Source organism: Cylas formicarius, unplaced genomic scaffold (genome assembly GCF_029955315.1).
Source record: "Cylas formicarius isolate icCylForm1 unplaced genomic scaffold, icCylForm1.1 PGA_scaffold_4__25_contigs__length_36172078, whole genome shotgun sequence".
Classification (NCBI taxonomy): Eukaryota; Metazoa; Arthropoda; class Insecta; order Coleoptera; family Brentidae; genus Cylas; species Cylas formicarius.
In genome coordinates, this window is record NW_026844334.1 from 3,889,605 (window position 1) to 3,903,168 (window position 13,564).

General features: G+C 35.6%; 1 protein-coding gene across 1 annotated transcript in view; it reads right to left on the bottom strand.

Moving 5' to 3' along the window:
* The window catches only part of LOC132700336 (fatty acyl-CoA reductase wat-like), a 29,876-nt gene extending 21,256 nt beyond the window's left edge, over positions 1 to 8,620 (bottom strand). Inside the window, exons 1-2 of the mRNA XM_060667569.1 lie at positions 8,490 to 8,620; positions 4,168 to 4,510 (exon numbers count right to left, since the gene is read on the bottom strand). Of these exons, the coding sequence (XP_060523552.1) occupies positions 4,168 to 4,470 (303 nt within the window). The 5' untranslated portion in view covers positions 4,471 to 4,510; positions 8,490 to 8,620. The remainder of the gene's footprint in view (positions 1 to 4,167; positions 4,511 to 8,489) is intronic.
* Positions 8,621 to 13,564: the final 4,944 nt, after the last annotated feature.

Here is a 13,564-nt window from a genome sequence, read left to right on the forward strand (position 1 = left end):
TATATATATATATATATATATATATATATATATATATATATATATATATATATATATATATATATATATATATATATATATATATATTCTCACGTATTGATTCACGGATGGAAAAATGTGATGACACTATACTCCGGGATATCATCCGTTCGCTCGTTGAACTCCGACTGGAATCCTGCATCCGACTGGAATCCTGCAAATCCTGCATCCGACTGGAATCCTGCAGACGTTTCGCCAAAATCTCACTTGGCATCTTCAATGCTCGCGCTCCGAAAACACTTCGAACACTGAACCATGGATTCCAAAGATGTCGAAATATATATATATATATATATATATATATATATATATATATATATATATATATATATATATATATATATATATATATATATATATATATATATATATATATATATATATATATATATATATATATATATATATATATATATATATATATATATATATATATATGATGACACTATACTCCGGGATATCATCCGTTCGCTCGTTGAACTCCGACTGGAATCCTGCATCCGACTGGAATCCTGCAAATCCTGCATCCGACTGGAATCCTGCAGACGTTTCGCCAAAATCTCACTTGGCATCTTCAATGCTCGCGCTCCGAAAACACTTCGAACACTGAACACTAAAAGCCAATCGAAAATCTTTCAAAAAATTGGATTATGTTGTATTTTTCAAAAAGTTGGCAACTATGAGAAACCTTTTTATATTTTAGAAGAAAAAAAACGCATTCTTCATAAAAAAGTCCTGCATATTTTTAAATCTTTATGAATGTCAAAACATTATGGAGGGGCGTGCAATGTCAAAATTTGAAAAAAAAATGTTTTTTTCAAGTATTTTCAATTTTTCGTTGCTTCTGCTCAGTACTAGCGTTTCTTTTGTTCACAGTCATATTGAATGCAAACAGTTAAAAGGCTCATAAAATGTGTTCATTTAGACATCGCTCGTAAAATTTGTTATCTGTAACTGGAAACAAAATTAATTTTTAATCGAATCTATTGATAATTGCATATCATTTTTGTAAATAACAGTTTTTATTTAATGATAAAAATTAATAGATATTTTGTCTCGTCTCGTCTCGCCAATGACGGCAAATTATTTTTATCTTCAGATGAACATTCAAAATGACTATATTTATTTATGTGTCATTTGTGAAACTTACTTGGGTATTTCTGGTATAAATTAAATGAAAAAAAATATCCAGCAGGATTTAGGACGACACATTTATGCAAAAACATATGCTTAACCTAATAGTCGAAATTACAAACTAAACCACCAAAAATTTAACGAACTATGGAAAACTCAATCCGCCCACCACATTCTCTTTGATGTTTGATGCCTGCAAGCGACAAGTTGTAAAAATGAATTTTAAAATTAGGGAATCTTCCGGAAGTTTAGACTTTTTTATGTAAATATGCACTAAACAAAGGATTATTAATATTTAAGAAGGCATTTACATCGCATACGCGTATTTCCGTGTCAAATTCAATTAACCTTTCGTATCAAGTTCATGGCAATTTTAAATTTAGAAGCTTGTTAATATCAATCAGGTGCTAAAAAAGTTGTTTAAAGTCAAATATCAATATTTTATGTATTTAATAATAAAATTTCTTGAACACAAATTGTAGAATGGGTTCAAAGATGGCCCTAATGTTCTTTCAGATTATAAAATTTGAAGACCTTACATTATTTATTATCAAAAGAAATGCGGACAACTTAAGTGGGTGATTTATGGTTAAAAATGAAGGGTAGCATAAACGTTGGGTCAAAAGTCGACATTGTTTTAATTTTTTATCTTAAAATCGAAAATATAAACTTGATTGTTTTGATTTGACACGGTGGAGTTCGAACACCTGACTTTTGCGTGAGTGGCTTGAGTTTACCAAGCGTGTTACATACTACAGTTTTTCCACAACCGTTAGTTTTTGGGTACATTTTTCGCAAAACAACACGAATACGTTCACTAAAATGATCGTCAGAATTGACAAACGTCAAAATTCAAGCCGGGAGACTCACGCGGTAAAGTGACGCTTCCCGCATGCTAGATCGGTGTATAATATATAATGAATATAATGAGGTATTTCACACAAGGAAGTAGAAGTTAGAAGATAATTGCAGCGCCCAAGTAAATTATTTTTATAAAATATGTTTTTTTCGATATGTAATGCTTATTTGGAAACGAAAGTTTTATGAAAAAATTGCAAAAAAGGTTTCTAAATAAAATACAAAATAAAAACTATATTTATATTTATACGTCATCGCATAAGTCGTTCCTTAAGTCGTCCGTTAAGAAGACTGATATTGATAATCTAATTCAATATCCATCACTTATTCTACAAAAAAATATGTAGAAAGTGTTATTATAATATTAATAAGTCCGTAATTTATTGTTCATGTTTGTAGCTTGATAACTCCCGAACCATTGACTTGACGTTATTTTAAGCAAGGAAAATACCCCTTAAGTGTTTCGCATTTGTATTAAGTCGTCCTGAATACCATAGACAAGACTTTTATTTCCAAATCCATAAATAAGATTCAAGTCTGGAGAGAGGTGTTGAGTTTGTTGATCTATCGATCTGTTTTAATTAGACTTTCCAACACTTTCATTTCGCCTGATCCTGCGATCGATTGGATTGTGAAGTCCGTGCAAATATCGGAACAAGTAGAAAAGCTAAATCACAACTAGAGCTTCATATCAGAATATCAGAATATCAGGTATGTTGCTTATTCAGTTCAATGGACCTTGGTGCATTCTGATATGTACTTTTCTCAGCTTTCCCGTTATAATACATGAAGCTGTGGCAGGTCGTGAGACAAATGAGACTTCTTTCAGTTTGCTTCGCTGTTTAAATAGTGGATTTACCAACAAAAGATCTATAGTCCTCTGGTGTGACAACTTGTCAAAATGATAACAAATATATTTTGTTTGTTCACATGACTGACATGACATGACCGTCAGAATTGACAGACGTCAAAATTCAAAGCGTGGGAAATATCTCCGAAAATATCCGATTGCTCCCAAATCCGTGCGGTAAAATCCCGGAAATGTCCGAAGTGGCTCGGATCCATGGGAAACGAAACTGACGTGGTAAAGTGACGCTTCCCGCAGTCTAGATCGGTGTGTAATTAGGTATTTTACAGACGGGAGTAGAAAAGGTTATTTATAATTTACTAAAAAAAAAGAATGAAATGAAATGAGTAGAAAAAATATAATACATGTCTACCATTTACATACATATATTTTGTTTCACGTTTGCAGTTAGCCTAATTTTTATTGTTAACAAGCTCTAAAATACATAACCAATAAATTTAAACGCCAATTTAAAATTAAAGTATATTGCTAAAATGTTCAGTGACAATTACACCATTTCTTTTTTCTGTCATTTTATAATTTTTCAGTTTAGTTCTCCGTTTGCCTTGAGCTTGTTTTCTTGCGTTAATATATAATTAAAACGAATTTTCTCCTTTGAATATCTCAAAACTTTCTTTTTCGCACCTTTGTTACTCTTCAAATGACATCGGATATGTTTTTTTTAACTTACCGTTTTCGAGAATCATCCAATCGACCTTTGGCCTTGAATAGAATTTTTACATTTTGCATTTATTTTTACTGACATACCCAAGATCTCCACTAAGTTTTTTTGTTATTTGAGTGCTATTTTTATGCCCAATTCGACCGGACTATAGTCAAACAAAACGTACGTAAAGGATCTGCAAGAATTTATTTCAAAAATACCGCCAGTTTCGAAGGAAAATTAAATCGATTTTTGTGTTGTTTTTCAAACGTATTATTACTGAGATATTCGAAGCGATTTTCAAAATTAAAAGCCCTTTTGTGCCATTTATTAATTTATATTCATTTAAAAAAGATAAAAAGATCATTTTTTGCAAATACAGTTTTGTTGTTCTTCCGATTTTGCAGGTATTTTTCATATTTTATTTCAATAAATAGTGCCCAATTTATTAATTATATAAATAGTTCGTTAGCGGTTCAATAGAGTAGCTATTTAAAGCTAGCTTTTGAGCTATCTGTTTACTTTTCGTTGAAAAATATTAATATTCTATATTGTTTTTTTTGTTATAATAAAGGCTATTTATTATTATTATTTTGGAAACTAGAAATTGGAGAAAGCTACTCACGTTTTCCCTCAAAAACTGTTTCGTGTCGTCAGTCAACCCGAGCCCTTCCTCCCTCAAGTCGCCTTCGATGGCGTGCCATTTTCCCCCTTTGCTATCGTCGATGTTCGAAAATATCTCCTCCTTGATCAAGTTCGTGGCCCTCTTCTCGAACCCGACGTCCTTTTTCTGCCGCACTATCAAATAGACGCAGTTTATTTCCGTCGTCCTGAGCAGTTTCTCCATGATCATTTTGCCAAAGAAACCAGTGCCGCCCGTCAGCAACACGTTCTGGTTCTTGTAGAAGTTCTTCACTGGACTGGTCATGGCAGATTGGTACGAAACGGTATTTTCGAAACGTCGGTCGCTGAAAGCCGGGGAACTCTTATACGATTGTGTTAGGCACGCGTTTCATTGGCGTCGAACGCAGGTTTGCATTTTCACGAAAAAATACCGCTAATTGATTTAGCGATTAAGTAAAATTGGACGGGCAATTCCTATCGCTCGAAATGGCGGCTAATTAAGTCAAGTAACGAATGGAACTTCTACTTGTTTTTGAATTTCGTGTTATTTCGATGAAAAAAAGTCACCTCCATTCGAGAAAAAAACATTTTTAATATAAGAATGTTTTGCTGAAAACTATAAATATCGCAAAAAATATAACGTCATTAGGAATTAAACTGGGTAAGTCGGACAGGCTAGGGAACCAAGTTGTCTCAAGAATGTCCCAGAGGATAGTTCTGCTGAGAAGAGTCTGTATGAACTGTTGGTAGGCTATAAATCCAGGGCAATGTCTAACTCATCTTTGAGCGTAGCAGCATTTGGTGACACCAATGAAAGAGTACAAGAAAAGTCTACGAAAGAAGCTAAAGTAAGGATTTAAGATGATGATGATTATGATTGACGTGAGTCAAACTGTAGTGGTTCTGATCGTGATCGATATGTTGTATGAGGATCTACGGGGGTCAACAGGTGCACGCAAAAGTTATAGAAATGTTTGGATTGTTGACAGAATGCTGCATGTTGCATTCGACACCAGAACCTGATTAAATATTACATCGACTTCACTTGATTACATAAAGGTATTTGGCACAAACTCAGCAGAGGATAGTTCTACTGGGAAGAGCACCTATGAATTGTTGTTAGGCTATAAACCCAAAGCAAAGTCTGAGTCATTTTTGAAGGTAGCAGTAGTTGATGGCACCTATGATGGCCTAGAAAAGTCTACGCAAAAAGTTTCGAGGTGCTCCAATTAAACAACAGGGTTATTTTCATTATAAAAAAGGTAACGACATAATATGGCACCAAGCTGTTATAAGGACTAGTTCTTTTTTGGTTTGCTACTTTAGCCAAACCTTTATAATATAGTTTGCTTTAGCTTTTAATTCTCTACTAAAACCCTCTTGAAGAAGGTTCCAGACATGACCACCCAAAATTATTTCATCATACACATCACATCTAGAAGGTTTTGTCGAAATTTATATGGCAATATCAGAAATGAGGACCATATTTTTGAAAGCTGTAACAAGCAAAAAAAAACAATCTGTAACATGGTTATTGGCTCTATCCAACTTCTGAGAATACTAAATTGATTTTTTTTAGATTTACCTCTAAACCGTTCCTAAAAATTGGTCGACATTTGCTGCGAATTGCTTTTGGTGTCCAGTTGGTATCCAATTTTTGCATATGGCAAAATAATCAGCAACTAACCAACGGGCCTAAAACTTGACAGCTTTGAAGGAGCAAAATACGTAACTAAAACTAAATAAATACGTAACCAACTATGGTAGTGTCACCAACCTTTTTCTATTTGGAGAATAACATATTCGAATTGGCAGATGGAGGAAATATTTTTGAGGGACGCTGGTGCGTTGTTGCTCAGCTGCCTTGACATTGTGCCATTGTTTTCAAAGTGGGTAATGAATTCGTTATTACTAATTGAAGTCGGGGGTCATTACTGTCACGGAATTTTCTACGCCTTACAAGCAACTAACCGTTTTCTTTTTTCAATAATTTTGATATCGATAATTACTAAGCTTTGATCTTAGAGGAAATCAGAAAAAATCGCATGTAATATGCCTTGTGCATTAACAAATTTGATAAAAATAGTATATTATGCAACAAGTACGGTAAACGTCATTTGACATGAGCGGAGCGAGTGTTTAAAGTGATTTAAAAAGTTTTGCATACTATACTTTTTCTACGACCGTTAGTTTTTGGGTACATTTTCGCAAAACACGAATACATTCACTGACATGTTTAACGCTGTTTAAATAGTGGATTTACCAACAAAAGATCTATAGTTCCCTGGTGTGACAACTTGTCAAAATGACAACAAATATATTTTGTTTGTTCTAATATTCAGCAATGAAATCTTCAATCAATATGGTCGATTTTGAATTTTGGGATATGAGAGAGCATACAGACCTAGTTCTAAACACTTCAAAGCTACAAATTAGTGAAGTAGTCAATATCTCAGTATTTTCTGATTCGCAAAAACAGACTGAAACCAATGTTCTGAAGAAGGGTGAAAGTATGAAGGATTTGCTAAATGTTGAGCTACTTCCACCAGAAAACAAAATATGTGAAAACAAGAATAAATGTTGCCCTATCTCAGTAATCTGCTCCATGAAAATAAATAGTATATTATGCAACAAGTGTGGTTAACGGCACGTGTATTATTTACGAACATTTTTAACGGGATTTTTGTTAGGCGACTTTTCGAAAACCAGATTTTTTAAATGCCGTTTTTTTCCTTAAATAAGACTTAACGGCTTTGGGGATTTTAATTGATATTTGTGAAATTTGTATTCCACACTTGTTTGTTGTCGTTGTAGTAGTCTGGCTCAATCTTCATCGTGTTGGCTTTCGAAGGGCCCTCCTCAATGAAACTTAAACGATATTTCCTATTAACATTAACTAAACATTTATTCCTGCTGGAGTGATAAAGGCAGGAGTGTAACAGGTATATTTCTTTCTTTCTGATTTATTTCTTTAGTGTTGACCACTTGTGTGGTATAATTGATTTTACTGTGCGTTTAGAAACACTTATTTTACGAAAATATCATTTTTCGCTTGATGCAAAACTCGTAGAACTTTTTGAAAATTGGTTTCGAAACAATCTTTTAAAAATATTCCCAATAGCAGTGTTATTGTCATGGTATTTTTATTTTTATATACCCAACTTCTAATATGTATATACACGCTAAAGGTAGTATTTTAAACTCCCGGAAGAGGGAACTGCACGAACTATCCGACGACACTCTAACAATACACCTTAGGACTTTTTTTTGGGGATTGGGAAACCGATGTCGCATGATTTGAATTTCTCCAAAAGGGAATACCATACCACTCAAAACAGTTTTTAAATTTTTTATTATTGAACAACAGCTTTGAAGAAAGTATTTGGCATTGATTTTCACAAGATAGGGTTTCTTCGAGCTCTAGTCCTATAAATTTAGCCTGCTATATTCCCCGCTATGAATTTATTGCATGTATTTATTGTCCTAGTTCCTTCTTTGTGTAATTTAATTCAATAAGAGTATACCCACCTAAATAAATAAAAAAAAACTATATTTTCACCAAAACCTTTGAGAGTCCGTCCCTGATGTTCTGTCCTTTAGTACCTACCGGACCCGAGTTTCATTGCCGTCAGCAGGTAACTTTCAAAATTTCAGGCAAAAGCCAGACTCTTATTATTTTAGTCAAAATAATTACGTGTAGCGCCTTATATAGAAAACATAAATTTCCATTTTTTTTGCGATGCCCAAAAAACAACAAAATCGAGAATCTTTGCCTCACAGATGCCCTATAGGTATAGTGTAGGTCGAATTATTCTTTCAAATTTCCGCTCCCTGCGTATTATTTTTGACCGTATATGGATTTGCTTTTGCACTAGACTTGTGGAATGTCTGGAATAGCTTTTAATAATAATTAAGAAAACAATAATAACTAAAACTAATAAAAACAAAATTCCTTAACTGTCAAGGGTGGAATTTTTACCAATCAAAAAGTCAAATTCATAAGTCTAGGGCGAAAAATATTTATAGAGACTTCAGTTAAGGGCAACAATTCAAAAATGCTGCAATACGTATATATTTTTTGTCCATTCTTTCGTTGAAAATACTGGTGTAGGTATAAATGGCGGCTTAATATACATGTAGGAATATTATGACGGTTTTAGTATAGACTTTATGTGATACATAAGTTCCTCTCTAGATAATGGGACCGATATTAGATAGTTTTATTTACATCATTTGTTTGTGAATGCGCTATACAAGTTACCCTCAATACGGTGTAGTTTGAACCAAACTATACCGAACCAATACCGACAAAATTACACTCACCTTTAGCGATTTCGATAACCGTTAAATCGGGTCGACACTTTGAGAACGTCTTGCTGTAGACTCCGGGGTTAAATAAACCGGAACGCGAACCAAATGAACTACTGCCCCCGATGACGGCGCCGGTATAGATTTAATTAAATATTAAGTGGAATTGAGTCGGTTTGGTCCAATGGCCGCTTATTGTGTTCTATTGACCAGGTTTTTTTAGTACGCTTATCGGAAAGCTTTGACCGTCTATTAGGAGGGGCAGGAGCAGAAAGCAGTTCGAATTATTCGTTTGTTTTCAAAGCCCACTCGGAATGGTTGTCCCGGATGTTTTAATTAATAATCCGGGCTTGGAGGCGGTAGTATAAAAAAACTGCTTTTCGACCGAACCTCGTATATGAACCGACGGACTAGTGGCAACATTGATTTCGGATAACGCCATGAATAATATAAGCTTTAGTGCCTGCTGTAGCACTTGGGGATTGCAAATGGTGGTTGGGAATTTGATTAACTTTTATGGCGGAGGAATTTAAACTTGCGAACACCTCGAGGCGGGTATCGAAAATTTTTGATCTGTTTTCTGATTCGTTCGCTATCACTGGATTTTCGCCAGAAGGCATTGTTTAAACATTTAAAACTTTCTTTTGACAATACCTAAAACTTATTTAATTTTTTCCGCCATCCAACTGATTTTTACGAAGCTGTACTGAATATATTTATTTAAGAAAGTTTATACAGGGTAATGATGAAATAAAGAAAACTAATGATAAGTGTTTTAAATGTAAATATTTTAAGAGACCCTCTTAAAAAAAATAACAAATTTAAATACTTGTTGATTTACATATATCATAATTTTAAAATATTTTAATATTCTGTGTCGAAAAAGGCATATTTAGTATAAAAACCGTAGTATAGTAATAGTACGTGACGTGGGATGCCTATATTTTCTACTAGAGGTAAATTTGATTTTGTCCTAATTTGTGCATAATAAATATAATTTATTAATGTATTACATGTATTGTCAAAATGGAGAAAAGAGTAAAATAGCGGTTGGCATGGTAACGGCACGATGAAGAAAACAAAACAAAAGAATCCGTTTATACTTTTGAATTAAAATAATTAAGAACGAACTTCAATTTATTTAATGAATAATTATTTCTATTCTAATTTCTTCTCAATTATGATAAACATATAAAATAAAATAAGTAGTACCGTAACTGTAAATTTGTTGGTTAGTTTACTAATACTGCTTCTATTATACCTAAGTAAAGGAGTATGCATGCTGTGTCGACTACTTGCTGTGTCTTTTATGCTCTTTCATCTTAGCTAAAAATATTTATAACATGATATTTGAAATTTTCGAGAAAATGGTAAAAATAGCTGTGTTTGACATAAAACGCCTCCTACCGACTCGTAAAACAAATAATAACGTTATATTGACATACCAGTTGAAACTCCTATAAATACTAAACTAAGTTTGTTGGAACTGGATAAGTCAAAAAAAGTTATTCAATTTTTTTTCTAAACCAATATTTGACCGTTAATTTAACGAGATATAAAAAAAAACCTTATCTAGAGTAGATTACGCTAAAACTAATTTCAATATAGGTTAATTTGGAACATTTTTGGGAAAAAAAACATTTTTTCTATTTTACACTAGAGGTTACGCCCCCTAGCTGCCATTTCATGAAACTGAGAATAATTTCCAGCTTTTTCTCTTGGCTGATTCACCGATAAAAAATTTTTTTACGCATCATTTTTTTTTCTAAGTTGTAGGACTAAAATTTCCTGAGACACGGCCGGCGTCCTTTGTTAATGGGGTACCCGCTACAGCACCTCCCTAAGCTACGTCCAAAATTTTAACTCTTTACTAGAGCCGGTGACGTAGTAATAAAAATTTCATGGAAGTTACGTTTTGGTTGAAAACCGCTGAAGATTATTCAAAGACAATAAATCAAAAAGGGACAAAAGTCTTGCATGGATATTTCTAATCGATCTCTGGCTATTTAGCAGGCGGCTACGAGTGGCAAAGAGGAGGGGAGTTGGTTAAAATTAACTGCACGCCATTATATTACGCTCTCATCTATCTATATATAATTTCAGTCTCGCGCACTCCAAACATCATAAATCGTTAACTCGCGTATCACAGATAAAACATTTCCTACACATATATACGTGCACACTTTTATGCCGCTGAAAAAGTGCCGGGCGGTGGGCGGGATGGTGGGGGGGACGGCGCTAATTAAAACAAATTTATGTTCCATTAAATTGCCCCCGCGCACGGGTTCGATCCGGTCCTCATTTGACGCGCAATATCCTCAAATTCAGGGCGAAATTAAATCTCCTCTCTCTGTTGTTGACGAGCTCCTTTTTGTCGAAGCTCACCCCGCCCGCCAACATGCAGTCGTTCCAGTTCGCGCAAGGCCGTTTCCTCCTCGTCACCTTATCGTTGGCCTCCACCCACACCTCGAAGTGGTACCCAGCCGCTTGGTCGCACGGGCCCAAGTACGTTACCGACAGCTCTACGTTGGTGACGTAGTAATAGTAGGCGACCTTGAACGCTCCGCCGTGACAAAGCAAGACGAACGTTTGGTCGACGGCCATCATCGTTTTGGTCACTTCGGCGCTCTCGTGGACCTCACGTGGATGAGTTTCGACCAGGTGACGTTTCATGGCGTCCAACACTTGTTTAGCCGCGCACTTCTCGAACGGACACGGCACCAAGTTGTACTCGCAGTTGTCCCTGTGGGCGGCCACGTCTCCTAGCTGCAGCTTCACCTTGCATCCCCTGGAGGTGTTCCTGCACGATACCCTGGCGCTGCCGTCGACTTTCGCCGCGCAGCTGAGGCAAGCTTCGCCCTTGCACTTCGCGCAGATAGCGTGACCTAGCGAGCAGCTGTGTTCTTGGTCTTTGATCACTCCGCGACAGTTGGAGCAATGCTTCAGGTTTACTTTCAATGCCGGAGTTAGCCTCTGGTAGACGTTCTCGTAGAGGGGCAGATGGAGGAGGCTTTGGTCGTCGCTGAGGTCGGTCTGCAGCGTCGCGTTGGACCCGGAACGGTGGTTCCCGTCCAGAGTCTCGTAATGGGAGTCGTCGAGAGTGGTCACGACGTCGGGGAAGTTAAAGTACCTCTTCAAGCACTCTGATTCGTGCTGTTCTCCCGTGTCCCAAGGAAAGGTGTGGTCGCAACCCATCTTGTGATACCTGCACGGGAACATCAGGCAGCCGGCTACCGTTTCGAAGCTGATTTGACGGAAGCAGTCGCGTTGCTCGTTCTGTGGCAGAATACGGTAACACTTGCCGCAGATTTGGCGGTCGTTTCGAACCACCACAGGTTTCGTGCTCAGGTATCCGTTGCAAATGGAACAGTTCAGACCGCGGAGTACTTCGTCCGGGATTTTGATCATCGCGTCGCGGTTACTGCGCTTCGAAGGTGAACCGGGGAATGACTACACGGTATGCGGTTTATCGACGACGGTATGTCGTCCGCCCGTTATCGCTGGCTTGTTTGTTTTGATAAGGCGAAATTTGTGACGATTTTCCATTTTTATGTGGGTTACGGTTTCGCGCGATGTGTTTTCAAGACGACGCACCCTCAAGGACGCGCCGACAAAATGAAAATGCTAGAAACAGAACAGATTACTCATAAACAAAAACTGTATTAATTTTCAATGTATTCATTTTCCTGGTTAATCTATTAAACCAAGTACAATGGTGACATTTCAATGGCACTCTTAGACGACCTTACTAAAGCCTTCGATCGTGTGACCCACCGTGTACTCTTAAATAAATTAGAATTCGAGTCATATCTCGACAACAGGTTGCAGTACATTGAGTATCGAGATGAGTCGAGTGACAAGGTCCTATGCGTTAAGTGTGGCGTTCCACAAGGCTCGGTTCTTGGACCGCTGCTGTTTATCAATTATATACACGATTTGCCGCCGTCTAGCCGTAGTTCTAGCATCACCTTATTCGTGGACGATACGGCCATTTTGTCAATTGCAATTAAATACCAGTCAAGATGATATGATCACACACAGTTATTTCAGACTGACGTTTTCACAATCTAATAAGATTAACATGTAATTTTGTAAAGTTCTTCCGCCCAATCTTAGAATCCTACTTTTTAAGCAATCTAAAATAAAAATGAAAGAATTTTTTACTCATAATACGCTGTAATGAACATGCGTATTTTATTTACACCGTGTGCCAAATAAAACGATCCACTCTACGATCGGAAACCCATATGAAAAAAATGTTTTTTGGAGTATTACATCTTTAAAGTAGTCTTCATGTCTTTGCGATTTAAAAAATACTTATTATTGCGAACAAGAAACCTTATGTGGGCAACTTTAAATTCAACAAAAATTAATACGGGTGTTATCTTAAACCTCGAATTTCTCAAAAAGTAAGTAAAATTTTAATATAAGATAAATTACAAACTTATCTTATTTTTTGTCCCAGAAATGATATGTGAATAAAAATCTTGAGATTTTGTTAATTGAATTCGCCACCTATTTGGGACACCCTGTATTAGCAATTTTATATGGGGCAATCAAAATATGAAATAAAACACATAACCTGAATTTCTGCCTAAACTATGCAACATTTTAGTCATAATTATTTAAACTAACCAAAAATGTCGAAATATACAGAGTGTTCAATTTAAAATAACAAAGTTGACGTCGGGGAGGGGCGGAGACTTTTGGGAGACCCTATATCAAGAAAATTATAATATTTTTAATCTTCAGGGGTTTCCAAATCGTATAGTGCATCGTTTTTATTTGGCACAGGGTGTACACATATTATTAGATTTGTCTGTCAAATAATAGTTATTATTGTATCACCATTCATTCTCGTATAACTTATCTGAATGATTAATAAAGTTTTACTCTATTCTATTCTAATTGCATGGAAAATGTCAAAAGTTCTCGCAATTTATAAAAGTGGTGAAAAATTAGAAATTAATAATAATTAATTATTAACCTCTTGTAATCATTTGCTCAAGTAAAATGAGTACACCTTTTCGCAAATATCAGAAGTAATACATTTAAATCATTGATAGTGAGCTTTATTAGTCGGTTGTGGT